Source organism: Panthera pardus, unplaced genomic scaffold (genome assembly GCF_024362965.1).
Source record: "Panthera pardus isolate Hobbes unplaced genomic scaffold, ASM2436296v1 HiC_scaffold_16, whole genome shotgun sequence".
Lineage (NCBI taxonomy): Eukaryota > Metazoa > Chordata > Mammalia > Carnivora > Felidae > Panthera > Panthera pardus.
The window spans coordinates 79,949,317-79,968,730 of record NW_026526721.1 but is presented as its reverse complement, the minus strand read 5'-3'; the positions used below and the strand labels follow the sequence as shown (position 1 = coordinate 79,968,730).

Sequence of the window (19,414 nt, the reverse complement as noted above, 5' to 3'; positions counted from 1 at the left end):
GGTCATGATCTTGCAGCTGTGAGATTGAGCCTCACCTTGGGCTCTGCAATGGGTGTGGAGCCTGCTTGGGATTCTCTCTCCCCCTTTCTCTCTACCCCTCTCCTTCTTGTGCTGTCTTTCTCTCTCTCTCTCTCTCTCTCAAACAAAACAAAACAAAACCTAAAGAATGAAGCTAAACAGGAAGCAAAAAATTTTTGCGTAACCTATTTTGTAAAGGCAAAAGATAAATATATTTAAAAATATATATAACAAAGGACTCATTTCCTTGGTATACAAACAACGTTTAAAAATTAATAAAAATAACTCAATAGGAAAAATGGACAAAGGAAATAAACACACGAATAGAACACAACACACAGGAAAAGAAATACAAATAACCCATAAATATATAAAAATATATCCTCACACAGAATCAAAGAGATACAAATTAAAACGAGATACTTTAAAAAAACCTATTAGAATGTCAAATATTTACGTGTTTGACAGTATCTGATATCGGTGAGGGTATAAGGAAACAGGTACTCTTATACCATGTTGGGAGTAGAAATCGCTATGGAATTCTTGTAAGTCAATTTACAACAACTTTTAGAAGTTAAGATGTGCATACATCTTGATCCTGAAATTCCACTTATCCTAAGTATTTAGTCACACAAATGAGCAAAGATATACAGGCACAGGGATACTCAAGATTTTATGGACAGGTATTTTGGGGGGATGAATGCACAGGAATGTGACAGCTATTTAATATTTTAAGAAACTGCTAAGTTATTTTCCAGAGTGGCTATCCCATTTTCCATTTCTACTGGCAGATTATGAGTGATCTATTTTCATCATTTCCTTTTCCAAATTTAGTATTCTCACCATTTTACGATCTTTAAAAAAATGTGATCTTTATTTTTCACACCTTAAAATTTTGTTTTTAATTTTTTTAATGTTTATTTATTTTTGACAGACAGAGACAGAGCATGAGTGGGGAGGGGAAGAGAGAGAGGGAGACACAGAATCCGAATCCAGGCTCTGAGCTGTCCGCACAGAGCACCATGTAGGGCTTGAACTCACAAACTGCAAAATCATGACCTGAGCCGAAGTTGAACACTTGACCCAGGTGCTCCTATTTTCCCCACCTTTAAACAAATTATCCACAGTCCATAGTTTATATTAGAGTTCACTCTTTGTGCCATACATTCTATGGGTTTTGACAAATGCATAATATCTACCCTCCATTATAGTATTTCTTACCATTTTAAATTTTAGCCATCCTAGTTGGTGCATAGTGATATCTCATTGGTGGTTTTAATTTGCTTTTCCCTAGTGGCTAATAATGTTGAACATCTTTACATGTGCTTATTTGCCATCCATATATCTTACTTTATGAAATGCTTTTCATGTCTGTTGACCATTTTCTAATTGGATTTTTTTTCTCTTTAATTTTAAGAGTTCTTTATGCAATCTAGATACAAATCTAGATCTTTGTCAGATCTATGGTTTGCAAATATTTTCTCCCAGTCTGTGGCTTGCTTTTTTATCCTCTGAACAGGGTCTTTCACAGAGCAAAATTTTTATTTTACTTATTTTTATTTTTTACTTTCACGTTTTTACATTTTTTACTTTTTAAAGTTTATTTATTTATTTTGAGAGACAGAAGAGAGAGAGAAAGCGAGTGGGGGAGGGGCTGAGAGAAGGAGAGAGAAAGAGAATCCCAAGCAGACCCTGCACTGTCTGCACAGAGTCAGATGTAGGGCTTATACCCACAAAACACAAGATCATGATCTGAGCGAAAATCAAGAATCGGATGCTTAACCAACTGAGTCACCCAGGCTCCCTGCAAAAGTTTTAATTTTGCTGGAATCTCAGTTATCATTGTTTCCTTGATGGATCATGCCTTTGGTATTATACATAAAAACTTTCCCTAGCTCTACTTCCCTGTATTAGTTTCCTAGGGTCGCCAAAACAAATCACCACAAACTTGGTGATTTAAAGAAGAGTAAACTATTTTCACCTCCTACTATGGCCGAATATTCACTAATTATTTTTTCTGTATGCCATTTCCTGTCACCTCTCTAAATATAACAATTATTCTTAAGTCCCCTCCCCCACCCTTTTTTGGCTATTAGCTTTGTTTCCTTGGGTGTAAATTCTTCTATTTGTTGAAGTTGTGGCCTATGTCAGATTATGTCTGTTGGTACTCAGCCCTATATCTATTTTTCTATATTCCCTTTCACTCCTGAAGCTGGTCTGAAAGGACATATCCTAGACTCCCTTGCCAGATGAGCTCCTGTTAGGTTCTGCGAAGGAGAGACAGCTGTGTAAGATTGAAAGGAGCAAAACAGAGAAGATTTGTGTTTCTGGTGGTGCCCCGGGTGGTGTCAGTGGCCCTAGCTGCTCTTCACTGCAGTGGGGGAGCCTCTAGGAGTACAGTGAGGGTAGGCTTACAGGCTATGGCCCAGGGGCAGGGGCCACTTCCTGATCTCTGGGCAACACCCTCTCCTTTCCTTTGCTTCTCCAGCAGTTCCAAAATGATTGTGGAAAATTCTTGGACTCAAACAGTACTTTGGTATCAGGAGGGGCCCCAGGACACAGGTTCTCAAAGCTATGAATCTAGGGTTGCTTATCTGGCCTTCTTGCCAATGGAAGTGCATTACTGTTAGTCCAAAGCATGAGTGGGAAAATAGGTGCTTAAATTAGTATCTGAAGTTGCACTTGGATGAAGTGCAGTTAGAGCCAGACTTTTTCCTTTTATAGCCAAGAATTTTTTCCTTTCTTGCCATTTATAGGTATTTGGGGAAGGAGCAGAAGGCTGCAGGGTATGCTGTCTGCTGCCTTGCTCCAGTGTTCTGGATTATTTTTCAAAACATAGTAATTATGCTTAATTATTTCGATTAAGATTATTTTTTGAAATCACAATTAAGCGAAAAATATATGGCGATATTTAGCCATACTTACAGGAAACTTAGTCATGCAGCCTGCTGTTTTAATATTGCAATTCACAAGCTGACAGGGGATTGAACTGTAGCCATCATCACTACCTAGAGTGAAATGATCACACTAATGTGATCATTTCCTCTAGGGTGTGACAGTTCCGTCCTGGGAAAGAAGACTAGCCTCAGGGCACTCCTGGCTGAATGCTCTTCAGTTACAGTCTCTGAGCCCCTATGCCACAGAATTGCCTCTTTCCACATGGTGACCTTTGTAGTGGATGGCAGATTTCTCTGAGGTCTCAAAATGACAGGCTTTCACAATGTCACTGGCTGACAGCCAGACCCAGTGCAGTCCTGTTGTGCTTTTGGGGCTAAAGTCATTCCACCTTGTGCAACAGTTAAAGCCTGCTGTAAACAGCTGCATTCCCAGAAAGCCAGGAGAAAATGGTTTTTTTTGGGGGGGGCGGGGGCAACCCGAAAGCTACACTAAAGTACAAGAGTAAATCTTAGGGTTTCATAGTCCATCAGGAAAAATGAGGGACATGAGGTATTAGAAAGCATACGAGTCTTGTAGTCAGACTGATCTGGCTCAAATCTTAGATCTGTGCCTTGGCCAAGTCACTTTATCTCAAAGAACTCCAGATGCTTTATTTGTAAAATATGAGACAGCCGGGAAGATTAAATATGATCACTTCCCTATTCATTTATTCAACATTTTTTATTGCCTACCTTGTACCAGATCATATTCTAGGGGCCAGGGGAGACAACACTGAAAAGGCAAAGCTCCTGTTCTCATGAGGTTCCTACTGTAGTGAGGAGAGACAGATAGTAACACAAACCAAAAGTGACGTAATTGAGAGTAGCTACCATTTCTGTTTTCTCTTTGGTCCAACCTACCTGGCAAACTATATTAAACCTTGTTTTCCCTGGCCCCTTATCTAAGCCAGTGGGCCCTTGGAAAGGGACTCATGACTCCAATCTCAATGGCCTAATGTGACTTTTTTTTTAAATGTTTATTTATCTTGAGAGAGACAGAAAGAGAGCACATGTGCTTGCATGCATGAGCTGGGGAGGGGGAGAGAGAGAGAGAGAGAGAGAGAATCTCAAGCAGGCTCTGTGCTGACAACAAGGAGCCCGACGTGGGGCTTGACCCCATGACTGTGAGATCATGACCTGAGTCAGAATGGAGTCAGATGCTTAACCACCCAGGTGCCTCATCATGTGACTTCTCTAGAAAATTTGCATATCAGCAGGAGGCCTTAGGTCAGACTTTTACTTCACTTTGCTGTGAACTTTTAGGCTCTGTGTGGCCAGCAGAGGTGGTGTTTGGGGACAGGCAGACACTTGCCTACCTCTGCCTGAGAACATTCTGTTTCTGAATGTCTTGTAGAAGTTGCTGCTGGGATCCTGAGTCCTAGCTGGGGTCGTGATTTAATGCCTGAGAATTCATGGCTTGCAGGGGCCAGCTCTGATCCTGCATTTAAAAACAAAACATGGGTTTGCCAAGAAAGAGTCTAACGTGATGAATGTTGCCATTTCAAACCTAAGCCTTCTAGCAACACCTATGTAGGTGGCAACCTCTGGTCTTCCAGGCCAATCCCATCCCAGAGCGGGGTTCACCAATAGGTAGATTAAGCAATATGCCTAAGGCACTGGCAAAATGAGGACTCACATACCCATAAAAAGTTAGTTTTCAAAACGTTATCTGGAATTTTGGAACCAGAAAATCTTGAAAGATATTCTAATATTATATCTTATGTAAGTTCTCTGTTGTGTTGAATTTGAATAGGTTTGGGGGCTCCATAATCTTTTGGAATGCAGGGTCTCTAAAGATCTTAATGTGGCCCTGCCACCCACCGCTTCAGAAACTTCCCTCTACCTCAGTTCTCAGAATGAACACACAAAGTCTTCCCCACATCTGAGGTCCAGGCCAGAGAGTGGAGGATATGTTCTATGTCTTACTTTATTGCAGCATTCTCCCTTCTGAAGTGGTGTGTCTGAACCACAAAATGTCACACTTCATCATGCATAGTGATGCAGGAGTGTGGTGGTGGTAATCGGGGTCCCTGACTTATTAGGGCAAAGCTATGGGGAGAGGGAGGTCCCCTGGACCACTGGGCAATTCATTTTATAGGAGGAAGTTTCTCCCACAGATGGAGAGATAGCTTGTAGCTTGCTTTCCTTTCTCCGGTCTTGACCCTTGTCCCATCTTCTACTGCTATTGTAGGAAGCCAAAAAAAAAAAAAAAAAAAAAGGAGCCAAGACCTGAGAATGTGAATGTTGTGACTGTGGATCCACTTGGCTTCCCAAGCCCAAGGGGGGTTGCAACAGGTTCCCCAGAGTGGAGACCTGAGGCAGCTGCCAGGGGCAAGGTGCCCTCCCACTGGCCTCTGGCCCTTACAGGGTTAGCCAATGGGAAGAGACAACTGTGGGGTGGGGACCGCCTGCCCCCATGAGTACCAGGCTGCTGAGGCTGGACCATCTCCTCACTTCCATCCTGACTGCAGTCTGTGGGTCTGATTCTACACCTGAGGGTAAGATCAAGTTGATCACGGTTCCAGGCCGGGGGTGGGGATGGCTGCCTTGCAATGGAGCCTCTGGCTGGGGTATGCCCAGGCTCTCTTGTACAGGCAAAACTCTGGTGAGGGCAGCACTGGTGGAGGCAGACAGGCCTTGGGCTTCTTTCTTGATTCTCCCACAGCTCCAAGAGTAAAGGAGCTGTTCCTCTGGTGAAAATCTTGAATTTTGCCCAATTCACTCTGTGGCAAGATGCCTACCCAGAGAAAAGGTTGGTATCCGTGAGGAAAGAGGGATGGTCCAGTGATAGAGTTCAATTAAATAAGAAGAGAAGGAAATAAAGCACTCCTCAGCTTGACCAGGTAGGCAAGGAAAGTAGGCAGCTCGGGGATAGCCTGAGCTCTGACCTCAGGTTGAGTCTGGAACCCAGCTCTGCTACTTGACTCTTCTCAGCAAATATTGATTGAGAAAGTTCTATAGGCCAGACATTGGGTAGACTTGCAAAGATGAGTGAGACATAATCATTGTCTGGATTTGAGGGAATCTGTAAATATGGGGATGTGGGGATATCTCACAGGACGATTGAGACATTCAAATGAAGTCATGCAAGCTTGGCATATACTGAAAACTTAGGAAAATCTTATTTTTAGAAGACATTTTCTGGCCGAAACCAATGGGTCTGCCTGGCCTTTGCCACACCCGATCCTGCTGGCCCCAGCAAGTGCTGTGCCTGAGGCATCTGGTTGTTTTCAGTGTAGGAGGCAGACGTCAGAGCAGGAAGGATTTTAGAGATCAGGCCATCCCTCTTGTGTCAGTGGATGTGGATCCCTGGTCTGGAGAGGTTCTGGTTTTCAGACCAGTCCTCACAGGGAATGCAGCCACCTCACTCCTGGTGACTCCCTCCACTAGGGGTAAGGCCAGCTCCTCCAGACAAGGTAGTGGAGCAGGGGAGCCCTTTATGCGGGTAGAACATGCCCAAAGGAGCATGAAGGTGTCAGCTTTGCTCTTGAAGCAGAGAAATAGAAATGGAGCCCTTCAGCTCGATTGGCAGTCCTTGTTGCCTTCCTCCCTTAACTCTTGAGGAGTTGTAGAGAGAGACACAGGACTTGCTTCTTGTCCTTTCTAAGGTGGCTGCAGGGACAGACTTTCCACCTACTCCTTGTCAAGCCAAGAGATTAGTGGCCCGACTTGGCTGAAGTCAGAAGGTAGAAGCTTTGGAGAGCAGAAATTTTCACTCAGGATTTTTTTCATGTGGAGAGCGACTGATTCTAAAAATGCATTGGAGGGATTTTCAGCTTTACTAGTTCTTGAGAATGTGTGTGTGTGTGTGTGTGTGTGTGTGTGTGTGTGTGTGTGTGTGTGTTGGGCATAGGAATGCTGACAGCTCTCCTAGGGTTGAGTGAAAGCTTTCAGGTAAGGGGTGCCTTGGTGGCTCAGTCAGCTAAGCATCTGACTTTGGCTCAGGTCATGGTCTCATCGTTTGTGAATTCAGGCTCCTCATTGAGCTGTCTCCTGTCAGCACAGAACTCGCTTCAGATTCTCTGTCCCCCTCTCTGACCCTCCCCTTCTCTCTATCTCTTAGAAATAAATAAAAATTTTTAAAAGGATAAGATTCTCTCTCTCTCCTGCTCATACTCTCTCTCAAATAAAAGAAAAAAAAAAAGAAAGAAAGCTTTCAGGTAATCCTCCTGGGAGCTAGACCAAACTGAGTTGATTCCTGATTCTGTCATTCATCATTAGGTTGTACCATGTGAAATGGTACTCCCAATACTCTACCACTTTAACCTTAAAAATGGCGAATGCATATAACCCACAAGAGTTGTATGATTTTTTTTCCTCCCCAGCCGCCCCGCCCTGGATACTAAGAATTGCGTGATCTTAAGCCAACATCTTGGTCTCTTCAAGTCTCAGATTCTTCTCTATAGTAGAATCAAGAGCAGGGCCGTGGGGAAGGTTACAAGAAATCAAGTTTGTAAGTGCCTTATGTAATTTCTACTCCAAAGTATCCTTGACCAATTTCAAAGTGTTCTCACGTCCCTCCACTTACCTGATCGCGTTCAGTAGATTCCAAAGCTGAGTCTGAGAGGCTTTTTAGAGGCAGTGTAATGTGATGGGAAGCTTACCGGTTTGGAAGTCAGAACAGGAATCTCTCAGGGGTCATGTCCTTAATGTCTCAGTTTCCCCATCTCTAAAGTTGGGATTATTTTCCTTACTTCATGGAGTTCTTGTAAAAATTAAAATAAGTAATAAATAAAATAATGTGTGAAAGCTGCTAGTGTGGGAGCTGGCCTCTACGAGGATCTAATAAGTGCTTTCTCCTTAACCTCCTGTTTGTAGAAGCAGGGCAGGGGTGAGATGATTTCTGGGGTTCATTTGGCTCTCAGGGACTGAGTGATCTGTGCTTTAATGCCCTTTCCTGCTGCAAGGGTTGGCACAGATTTGCTGACCTTTCCCCCCCGCCATACTGCTCTGTTTCCTGCCAGCCCTAAAGGAGACTCTGTCCTGCATTTCGTAGGATTCTGCTGTTGTTACTGAAATTCCAGCAGGTGAAAGTGGAATTTCCTGTGTATTAAACAATTTTTTTTAACATGTATTCACCTTTAAGAGTGAGAGAGACAGAGTGTGAGCGGGGGAGAGGCAGAGAGAGAGAGGGAGACACAGAATCCGAAGCAGGCTCCAGGCTCTGAGCTGTCAGCACAGAGCCTGATGCAAGGCTTGAACTCACAGATCGTGAGATCATGACCTGAGTTGAAATCAGACGCTTAACTGACTGAGTCACCCAGGTGTCCTGGAATTTCTTATAAATTTTAGCATTGAAAATGAGAGATCATAATATGGCCCTTTAGGATCCAGAGAACACCATGGCCATCCCTCATATAATTCTTTTTTTTAAATTTAATTTTATTATTATTATTTTTTGATATTGAATTTATTGTCAAATTGGTTTCCATACAACACCCAGTGCTCATCCCAACAGGTCCCCTCCTCAATGTCCATCACCCACCTTCCCCTCCCTCCCACCCCCCATCAACCCTCAGTTTATTCTCAGTTTTTTTTTATTAATTTTTTTTAACGTTTATTTATTTTTGAGACAGAGAGAGACAGAGCACGAACGGGGGAGGGGCAGAGAGAGAGGGAGACACAGAATCGGAAGCAGGCTCCAGGCTCTGAGCCGTCAGCCCAGAGCCGGATGCAGGGCTCGAACCCACGGACCGCGAGATCGTGACCTGAGCTGAAGTTGGACGCTTAACCGACTGAGCCACCCAGGCGCCCCTATTCTCAGTTTTTAAGAGTCTCTTATGGTTTCATATAATTCTAAGAATGAATGGATCCATGCCTATACACGGTGTACCATGAGAGCCAGTGCAGTAGAAAGAACTCGGCCTTTGGATTTTAAAGTGCATCTCCACACTCTTCCTTGTTATGCATGGGCAGAAGTTATTAATCCTCTCTGGTCCTGGGATTTGTCGTGTGGGAACTGAGTCCTACTTCCTGGAGTAGTAGGGCTGAAATAAGATTAAAGGGCAGGTGGATGTACAGTGGTCCATAGCAGGTGGTCCATAAATATTTGTTAGTTTCCCTTCTCTTGACTTATATGTATGGAAGTTTATAAAATGCTTCAGACTTTTAATCAACTGGTTCTCACAATAAGATTGTGAAATAGGTTGCGTAAGGATTAATATCATTAATAATCATTAATAATATCATTAATAATTTGGAGGCAAAGAACATGAGATTTGGGGGTGGGGTGGAGATAAGTAAGTCAGCCAGCGAGTTAATGGTGGAGCCTAGACGAAAAGCCAGAGCACTTGCATCATAACCTGGAGGGCTTTTCATTCTATTTTTTCTTATGTCCCCCATCCCATGGAGTGGAATATGAAAAGGCAGATGTGTAATCCTGATGCATTTTTTTTCCTCTTCTGAACTATGCCTAAGACTCTATTTTTGGGCTTTGGAAGACCAGAATTTGATTTCCAGCTCCTCCTCGTTTAAGAGCTCTAGGCTCTTGGATGAGTCACTTAACTTTCCTGAATCCGCTTCCCTCATCTCTAAAATGGGTACAGTCATAGCTAACATTTATTAAGCACTGACATGTGCCATGCCCTGTTCTAAGTACGTTATATGGATTACGCCTCTTAATCCTCCAACAAATACATGACTGAAACACATTATAGGTAAGAACAAATTATTCTCACCCGAGCACCAGATCATAGAGCATGTGATGTCCTTCTCTTTCACACCATCTCTCAAAATGGTTGTGAAGATTACATGAGACATTTTAGGCAAGAAGTTTACAAATGGAGTTCTACAGAAACAGAATTACAAGTGTAGCTTGGGAATTAGCTTCATGATCCATATAAGAGTTTTCTCTGCAGACACCATTGAGTCTTAGATTACAGTTTCGTTTAATAGTGTTCTCCGCTGTAGAAATAGAAATCTCTCAAAATCAAAGCGTAACAATTGCCATATCTAAGCAAAGAACACAGATAATTTTGGAATACATTTTTTTTAAGAGACACTTCTGCACTGGCCTTCAATTGTTATCAATTGCCGCTTTTTCCACTCAGAACTAGGTTAGAAGACAACTTTCTTCTGCAACCAGAATCTGTTCTTAGAACAAGAAAATTCCTAGAATCGTGCACCCATCTTCACCCCAACCCCCCTTTTTAATTTTTTTTAATGTTTATTTATTATTGAGAGACAGAACATGAGCATGGGAGGGGCAGAGAGAGGAGGAGATGCAGAATCCAAAGCAGGCTCCAGGCTCTGAGCTGTCAGCACAGAGCCCGACGCGGGGCTCGAACTCACAAACCGCGAGATCATGACCTGAGTTGAAGTCGGAGGCCCAACCAACTGAGCCACCCAGGTGCCCCGCTCCACCCCACCCCTTTTTTCAGTACCTCCTCCACCCCATGCCACTGTCATGGAACCCAGACTGGTTGTCACTGTTAGTGGAAAAATCTGTCCATAACGCCAAAGTGTTGAGGGCTCAAAGCCTTCCCTAAGGCTGGGAGAATAGAATCTTGATTTTTCAAAGAGGAGGAGGAACCAGAGAACCCAGAGACCTTCTTACATCACACTCCCCCCAACAGTTTGGAGACAGCCCCCAATCTCCTTTTATCTTTGGGTCTTTCCATAGCTGCCCCCACCAATTCTCGCATTCTGGATTCTCTCTTCCCATCTCCCTGTGGAAAAGGACACAGCCTCATAGATTCTGCCCTCCTCATTTCTGGAGAAAGCAAGCACAGAACCTCTCAGAGGTCTTCTTGGGACTTGTAATGCTAAGCCCAGAAGGAGGAAGAATGAAGGTGACAAATAGTGAGAAATTTCCAATGCATATGAAGTCTTCAAAGCCTCAGAACAAGCATTCTTCCTAAACACAAAAGGGGCTTGGCTGGCCTCTCCTCCTTGGCTTCTAATCTCACTCACCTCTTTCTTCTTATTGTGGGGCAAACCAAGCCCATGCTGTGTCTCATTTTATTTTCAGGAGCTATGGACTACGCCCTCCTGAGCCCTTGAAATCAGTAGAGGGCGACAACGGTACATGTAGATGGAAAGAGTGAGCCTTGGCTAGAGATTCACCACCACTGCGGAGGGGACAGAGTCTGTCCAGTCCTTTCTGCCTCAGCTGCCATGTTTCCTCAGTTTCTACCCCTCCTTCTATCAGTCTACCTCATTCTCAATTCTCATGTTATTTATAAGATCATATTTGTTCTCTGCTAAATGATCTATCAGCTCAATAGAGAGGGAGAAGATGAACTGAAAGTGTCTTTAAACAGCCAGTCTTCAAATAGGGAGAAATCATTTGAGTATTTTAGATCACAGCTTACACCAAAACAAAATATCGAAGATGAATTAAAGAGTGAAATTTAAAATATATCAAACATCAGAGGGTAAAAAAATAGAATATTTACCAAAACATAGAATGGCTGAGAACTGTTTAAAACTTAGAGGCAAAGAAAAATATCAGCAGAGTTGACTCTAAAAACTAAGACTTCTGCCACTTCAAAATCAGGATAAACAGAACAATAATCTACAGAATAATCACTTAAGAAAATAGTTATGGCATATACGATAAAGTGTTGGCGTAAAGAGCTCACACAAATTGATTCAAAAGCACATGGGGCGCCTGGGTAGCTCATTCGGTTGTGTGTCCGACTTTGACTCAGGTTATGATCTTACAGTTTGTGAGTTCGAGCCCCGCGTCGGGCTCTGTGCTGACAGCTCAGAGCCTGGAGCCTGCTTCGGATTCTGTGTCTCCCTCTCTGTCTGCCCCTCCTCTGCTCACTCTCTGTCTCTCTCTCTCTCTCTCTCAAAAATAAATAAACATTAAAGAAATTTTTTTAAAAAGCACATTGTGTCCCTAATAAATTAAGTGACAAAAACCACTAACAGATTGTATAATGAATGGGGAAATTAAATTGGGATAGGAAATTAAGTTAGAAAACTGGACTTTGGGGCGCCTGGGTGGCGCAGTCGGTTAGGCGTCCGACTTCAGCCAGGTCACGATCTCGCGGTCTGTGAGTTCGAGCCCCGCGTCAGGCTCTGGGCTGATGGCTCGGAGCCTGGAGCCTGTTTCCGATTCTGTGTCTCCCTCTCTCTCTGCCCCTCCCCTGTTCATGCTCTGTCTCTCTCTGTCCCAAAAATAAATAAAAAACGTTGAAAAAAAAAATTAAAAAAAAAAGAAAACTGGACTTTGATAAAATGTACAACTCACTAATGATCGAAGTAGCCAGGTACCATTTCTTTTGTTCCCTAAACTAACAACAACAAAAATAGGTTTTTAAAAATTTTGCTGGTGAGAGTAGTTAATAGGCTCTCTTATACACACACTAACACACGACCTAGTAACAGTATAACAAACTGCAATTTGGAAATATGCATCAAGAGCCTTAAAAATGTTCATACCTTTTGGTCCGCTAATATTACTTCTGAGAATATGTCATGACAGAACATGAGTTGTGGATAAGCTCCATGACCAAGGATATTAGTTATGGATTTTAAAATAATACTTTAAAATGAAAGTAAGCTAAAAGTTGAACACAATAGAAATGGTTCCGTATAGTTGGCTATATCCACTTGAGGAAGGAGCACATACACCGTTAAAATGATGATTATGTGAACTAGAAAATAACAAGGCAAAAATTGGGAATGAATTTGTGCACAAAGTACATTTTTCATTATGTTTAAAAATAAACAGAGAACGTCTTGGGACTGGGGATCCTTTTGTTTTCTGTGGTTTCCAAGATGTTTATGTTATTAGTTTTAGTGAATACATGTGTGTGTCTATATCTACACCTACATCCATATCTCTCTCTCTATCTATGAAAAATGAATATATATGAATGAATGATGGGTTGGTTGTATCACATTGAGAGGGCACTATAGACCCCAGGTGATGGGACATAGAAATGGGATTCTAGACGCCATGCACCTCTTTGGGGGTAAAATTGCCAATCAGGGTCTTTCCTGCATCCCTCATGGAGGTACTGTTTCCTGAAACCAAACCCAGTTCTGGAGACGTTGCATAACCCTTGAGAGATAAGCATATTGATGAAAAATAGTGAGTGCTCAGAGTAGAAAAATACACACAGGCTGTGTTTAACTTAGAAGCATGTTCTTGGGATTAGGCACCTTTCACACTCCACAGAGGGTTTTAGTAATGACTGTGATCCAGGATCCTTTTTCCTTTCTGTGGTGCTTTCTCTCGACTCCTTGGTGAGAGAAGGTTGAGAAGACCAAGAAGCTGGCTATCAGAGGCAGGGGACTAAGATCACCCTGATATCAGAGGCAGAAACTGGGAAGGGACGAGTATCATCTTCTAGGAGGGGGATATGAAGGAACGGTTCTGGAAAGGTGTCCCCGGCCACCTGTACCACTTGAACTTTTTGCTAGGGCTCCCAGAAGACACATTTAAAATCCACTCCCCTCTCCATCCTTCTTTCCCTCTTCCTACCTCCTTCCCTCCTCTCTCTGGCTCTCTTGCCCTTTCTTTTCTTCCTCAGAAAGTATTTATTTAGTCCCTACTCTGTGCTGATAGTATGTCAGTCTTCATCCCTGGTACCTGTGGTTTAATGGGAGAAATGAATGAGCAAATCAGCAATTACAGTGTAGTGCAGGAAATGCAATGTTAGAGGTAAGTGAGGGCACTGGGGGGGGGGTGCAAAGGAGGAGCAAACAACCCAGATTGGGGAGGGAGGATTTCCTGAAAAAGAAGACATCCCCACTGTGTCCTGAAAGCTGCATAGGGATCAGGGAGGTAAGGAAGTGCTGCTAAGTGTGACCCAGGCAGAGTCAGTGCATATCCTCATGGGACAGTGTATCTCTGGTTGTCTGACTCAGGGAAAGGCTGTGTGTGTGTGCCTTGTGCGAGTGTGTGTATACGTGTGTGCACTCATGTGTATGTATGTGTGTGTGTGTGTGCAATACCCAAATGATCTAGGAAATGGGGAGAGGAAGAAAGAATGAAAGAGAAAGAAGGAAGAACAGACATAGAAATGAAGGAGAGGGAAGTAGAGAAGATAAAAGGAGGCAGAGAGAGAGAGAGAGATTGGTTAGAGTTGAAGGAGAGGATCTGAGCCATCATCCTTGGAAAACTCAAGGGATAGATTCTTGACAAATGGACTCTTGGAATTCGATCTAAGGAGGCTGGTCCTGTGCTCAGACATGAGGTAATTGGAAAAGTGTTGTCCTGCCCTCACTGAACTCACCATCTGTTGAGGAAAGGAGATCATACACAAAGAATAATGCTAAGTATTATAAATTTCAGGGCAGAAAGAGATCAAGGTGGGTGGAAATTTTTAGAACAGTCTTCCGGAAGAAGTGAGTGTTCAGAGAGCAGGTCTCAGAAGTGGGTGCTGCTGAGATGGCCCTGGTCTTGCATAGGTCCTGACGGGGTGTGCTGTGTGGGGTCTGCTCGCAGGGCTGACGGTGCGGATCTGGGTTCCAGGCCTCAGGATGCTGTTGCTACGAGCTGTTCTATTGCTACTGGTCCTGCCCATTCACGGCCAGGAGTCCGAGACAGAAGGGCCTGGCGTCGTGGTTCCCCTGCCAAAAGGGGCCTGCACAGGTTGGATGGCAGGCATCCCAGGGCATCCCGGCCACAATGGGACCCCAGGCCGGGATGGTAGAGATGGCACCTCGGGTGAAAAGGGTGAGAAAGGAGATCCAGGTAAGAACAAGGTTTTCGGCTTCCATTGTCATAGACTTCTGTGGGGTGGAAGAGGCATTAGCTATTGACTAAGGCCTAGACACAGGGAGGAAGCGAATTTGTTTTCTGTGACCCACAAGCAACCCGAAATGGATTTGGGTTCGCCTCTGAGAATAGGTGGTACCTGTAAAACTAGTACGCTCAACTCTGCTCTAGCCACATCACGTTCTCTGTACCTTTTCCCATCCCCACCTCATCCGTCACTATGCCCAATCTGTTCACATTCATGTTACCCTTCATTTCCGCTAACTTTCCATTCCACCCAGGGGCATTCACACATAATGCACACTCTTACAGCTCACGGTCCTGCTCCTGGGGAGCTCTTGGTCTGATTAAGGACATAAGTCTAATGCACAAAGCTGTTAAGGATTACTACGAGAAAGCCTATTCCAAATATGCCAAGTTGAATGTGGACTAATGCCCGAAGTACGGAACCGAGACAAAATGCTCTCAATGCAGATCCGGATTATTAACAATGAAGGCTTTAAGAAGGAGGTGGGACTGGAGCCAGGCCTTAAAGGATGGGTAGACAGAATAGAGAGAGGGCATTCCAGACAGAGGGGATAGAAGTATGGTTGGTTGAGCCAACATGTGAAGGGCTGGCAGGGTGGAGGGTCTATGATGGAGACTTACAGGGAATGAGGTTGGAGATGAATTAACGGGAGCCTGCTGTGGGATGTAGAAGGAGAAGGTATAACTCACCTCTTTGGGAGCCCCCATCTCTGCTCGTCGGGCAAGTTGTGGGTAAGGGAGATAAGGATGGTGTTTTAGGTTAGAACTAACCTAGGCAGGAGTTCTGTTTCTGTGGTCACTGAAGTCTTCTCGTTCTCTAGGTCTTGTTGGTCCTAAGGGTGACACTGGTGAAACTGGAGTAACTGGGATTGAAGGTCCCCGAGGTTTTCCAGGAATCCCAGGCAGGAAAGGAGAACCTGGAGAAAGTGCCTACGTATACCGCTCAGCGTTCAGTGTGGGATTGGAGAGCCGGGTCACAGTCCCCAATGTTCCCATTCGCTTTACCAAAATCTTCTACAATCAGCAAAACCACTATGATGTTACCACTGGAAAATTCCACTGCAACATTCCCGGGCTATACTACTTCTCCTACCACATTACAGTCTACTTGAAGGACGTCAAGGTCAGTCTCTACAAGAGAGACAAGGCGATGCTCTTCACCTACGACCAGTACCAGGAGAAGAATGTGGACCAGGCCTCTGGCTCTGTGCTCCTCCATCTGGAGATGGGCGATGAAGTCTGGCTCCAGGTGTATGGGGATGGGGACTCTAATGGGCTCTATGCAGATAACGTCAATGACTCCACCTTTACAGGCTTCCTTCTCTATTATGACACCGTTTGATCACAACTAACTTAGAACCTCCACTGGGCCAGACAACCAAAAGTGAAAGAACAGTCTACAGGTTCTCAGTGTAGTTAGGAGATTAATTTTACTACCTAGTTGGGGGGCTCTGAACATTATTCATTCATTTACTCATTCATTCATCAAGTCCTTTAAAAAAAATTATATACTATGTTCCTGAAGAAGACATGGTCCCTGGTCTCAAGGATCTGCTATGTAGTAGCAATGAAAGGTTAATAACATTTCCTGGGGTGCTTTGCACACATGGCAAGATACCTGACTACCATAAAGTATTTCACAGTGTTATTCTGTGTCTATTGTTTTTCCTCACATTCATGCCAATCCTGCGAGGTACACAGGAAACATATTATTCTCCTCTTTTCGCACTTGGGTTCTGAGCCTGAGAGTGACTGCCTAAGGTGACACAGGTATTAGGTGGCAGAGTTCGAAATCAAACCCAGGTCTAGAGACCTTCTCCCCTAGACCCTGCCCTTGTTTAGGAGTACACGGCCTCTTGGGAGTGTTGGTAAGGAGTCAATCACCCAGCTCATCTGAGGGCCTCCGAGTTGGCTTTCATGGTGAGTTATGCCTTTCCCCGGTAGAGCTGCGTCAGAGAAGGTGATTCTATGGCTATGTCCCATCCCAACTGGACTACTAACGGCCCCTGACTGACTGTACTTTGGCTTCTCTGTGTCTTTCCTCATGCTCTTCTCTCTAGCTCAGAAAGTGACTTCGATCTCCACAGGCTGAAATCCTCCCTGTTCCTCAGAGCCACCTAGTCAGGAAGCTTCTCTGATGGGCTCGCTCTTTCCTGCAAACCTTCCGCACACACTGTGCCCCTATGCCCCACTATATGTTATGCTAGATGAGAGTCCTGAATGTGAAAGACATCCTTCCTCCAGGCCAGGGATGACTGATGGGAAAGAACTGAGCTTCCCTCACCACCGAGTCCCTTTGCAGGTCCTTGATAAATGCCTCATGAAGACCAACCTTTGGAATCTCATCCCTATGCAGAATTATCTCCAGTTCAGTCTCTCCATATAACTAAACCTGATCTATGAAAACATTTTCATTTTAGGAACTCCCTGAATTTAAGCACCTAATCCTTGTTTCACTGAATAGTTAGACTCTTTTCTACTGAGGTTTGGGATGACTGTGCTTTCCAGAATACTTAAAGAATTTTCCCTCAAGGAAGTAGCTTCCGTCCACAATGCAGAACACACAAAGGAATTTGGAAACCATTCTTTCCTTCAGCACCAACAGGGTCTGGCAAGACCTGGACCTTCTGAATCTATTCTTGTTCTTTAAGTGTTAAACAAAGAAGAAAAGAAGGAAAAAAAAAGAAAAAAAAAAAAGAACTATCTGAGGTGATGGGCATGGTAATTAACTTGATTGTGGTGATCATTTCACCATTTTTATCTATAGCAAATCATCACATTATACATCTAAATATACACAATTTTAATTGTCAAAATATTCCAAAAAAAGAAAACAGGTGATTGATCGTGGTACATATCTTCCCAGGAGACAATAGCTTGAATAAAGCTTTTCAGAGTTTTTAGCAAAAGTAGAGTCAATAACAGCGTTCTTCATAAACAGAAAGGGGAAACGGTTTTGTTGCTTACAGTTTTAAATTCTGAATGATTCCCTTTTGCATGTGTATTGCTAATCATGAAGCCATTATTATTTCTACATGCAAAGCCCTGTCTTTTAAAATGTTTGCATACCATCATTGTCTACAAGTAAAGGTACTCTTCAGCATTAAAAGTAGAAGCACTTGAGTCCCACGAAAGAGATGGGGTTTAGAGAGGAAGGAGTAAACTGTGTGTGAGGACTCCATGTTATGAACGACAGAAAACCCAACTGTAACTTGAGAGGAAAAAAAAAAAAAAGATTCCCTTGCACGATGGAAAATACCAGAGCAGCTGCTCTGTCATGAGGCAAGGCTTAAACCAGAGGCTCAAGTGATATCAAAGACCTTTTTCTATCTGTTCTTCTACTCTGCCTTCAGCAGTGTAGGCTTAACACCCAGGCTCTACACCGTATACTTCTAGACTTTTCCTCAGGATATCAAAAGACTGACTGGTAGGGTTGCCTGGGTGGCTCAGTAGGATGAGCGTCTGACTCTTGATTTTGGCTCAGGTCATGATCCCAGGGTCATGGGGTTGAGCCCCGCTTTGGTCTCTGTGCTGAGTGTAGAGCCTGCTTGGGATTCTCTCTCTCCCTCTCCCTCTGCCCTTTCTCTGCGTGCACACGCTCTGTCTCTCACTCTCAAAAGAGAGAGAGAGAGACTTAAAAAAAAACAAAAGACTGACTGGTAGCGTGCCAGCTCTGGCACCCTCCCATCCCACCATCTGGCTAAAGGGATATCCTCTTTTCTGGTGGTTCCCAAGGAGGAGAGTGGAAGTTCTCTTTTCCAGAAGCCCCAGCAACTATGTCTTTGCACGCCATTGGCTCTGGCTACATTGTATGCCCATCTATGACCAATTATTTCGCTCAGGAGGATGGACTATATTTATTGACATAAGTTGATTATGGCTCAAGCTGAAGAAAGGGTATTTTCTCTAAAGCAAAACAGGAGACAGTTACCAGAAGTGGGAGAGTGGATGATGAATTGCAAAAACACCTGCCCACAATAAACTCTCAGTGGCATGTTTGAATTTTCTTAGGTTTCTCAGGGAGATATTGCTGGAAAATTACTATTGGTTTTCCCTAAAATTTCAACAAGTAGCTAATGTCTGGCCATGCTCACAGTCCCACATCTGGGTAAGGTGGCTTCTTCACAGCACTGGACATAGTGCCACACTCACCGTAAGCTCCCTGGAGCAGGGTTAGTTCTTTGTGGAAACAGAGCCAATCTGCCCAATACCTCCTGAGAGAAGTTGTGGCCAATATTTTAGGATTAGTGGTCCTGTGTTATCTTCATGGCCCCATCATATCTTCAAATAATACTTATGGGTTTGTTTATTTCTCTTCAGTTCTGCCGGCTTTTGCTTTATGTATTTTGGAGTTCTCCTATTAAGTACATACTCATTTAATATTATGTCTTCTCGGCGAGTTTACTTTTTATCATTATATAACGCCTTTATTTATCTCCGGTGATTTTCCCTATTCTGAGGTCTATTTTGTCTGGAATTTATATAGGCACTCTAGCTTTCTTTTGATTGCTGTTTGCGTGGCATATCTTCTTCCATCATGTTGCTTTAAATCTATGCGGTTGACTCTTGAACAGTGCGGGGTTTAGGGGTACCAACCCTCCACACAGTAAAAAAAATCTGTGTGTAAACTTGACTCTCCAAAAACTTGTCTACTATTGACCAGAAGCCTTAATGACAACATAAATTGTCGACTAACATGTGTCCTGTATATTATAGGTATGATATGCTGTATTCTTACAATAAAGTGAGCTAGAAA

At 43.6% G+C, this 19,414-nt stretch overlaps 1 protein-coding gene across 2 annotated transcripts; it reads left to right on the top strand.

Moving 5' to 3' along the window:
- The first annotated feature begins 5,337 nt into the window (after positions 1–5,337).
- ADIPOQ (adiponectin, C1Q and collagen domain containing) lies at positions 5,338–16,306 on the top strand. Of its 2 annotated transcripts, none has more exons than XM_019463459.2 (3): positions 5,338–5,452; positions 14,386–14,607; positions 15,480–16,306. In XM_019463459.2, the coding sequence occupies exons 1-3, from the start codon at positions 5,371–5,373 to the stop codon at positions 15,998–16,000; spliced, it is 825 nt and encodes a 274-aa protein (XP_019319004.2). In that variant the 5' UTR covers positions 5,338–5,370; the 3' UTR covers positions 16,001–16,306. The 2 variants fall into 2 exon arrangements, with proteins under 2 accessions (XP_019319004.2, XP_019319003.2); XM_019463458.2 differs by having other exon boundaries at positions 5,350–5,452; positions 14,359–14,607.
- The last annotated feature ends 3,108 nt before the right edge of the window (positions 16,307–19,414 follow it).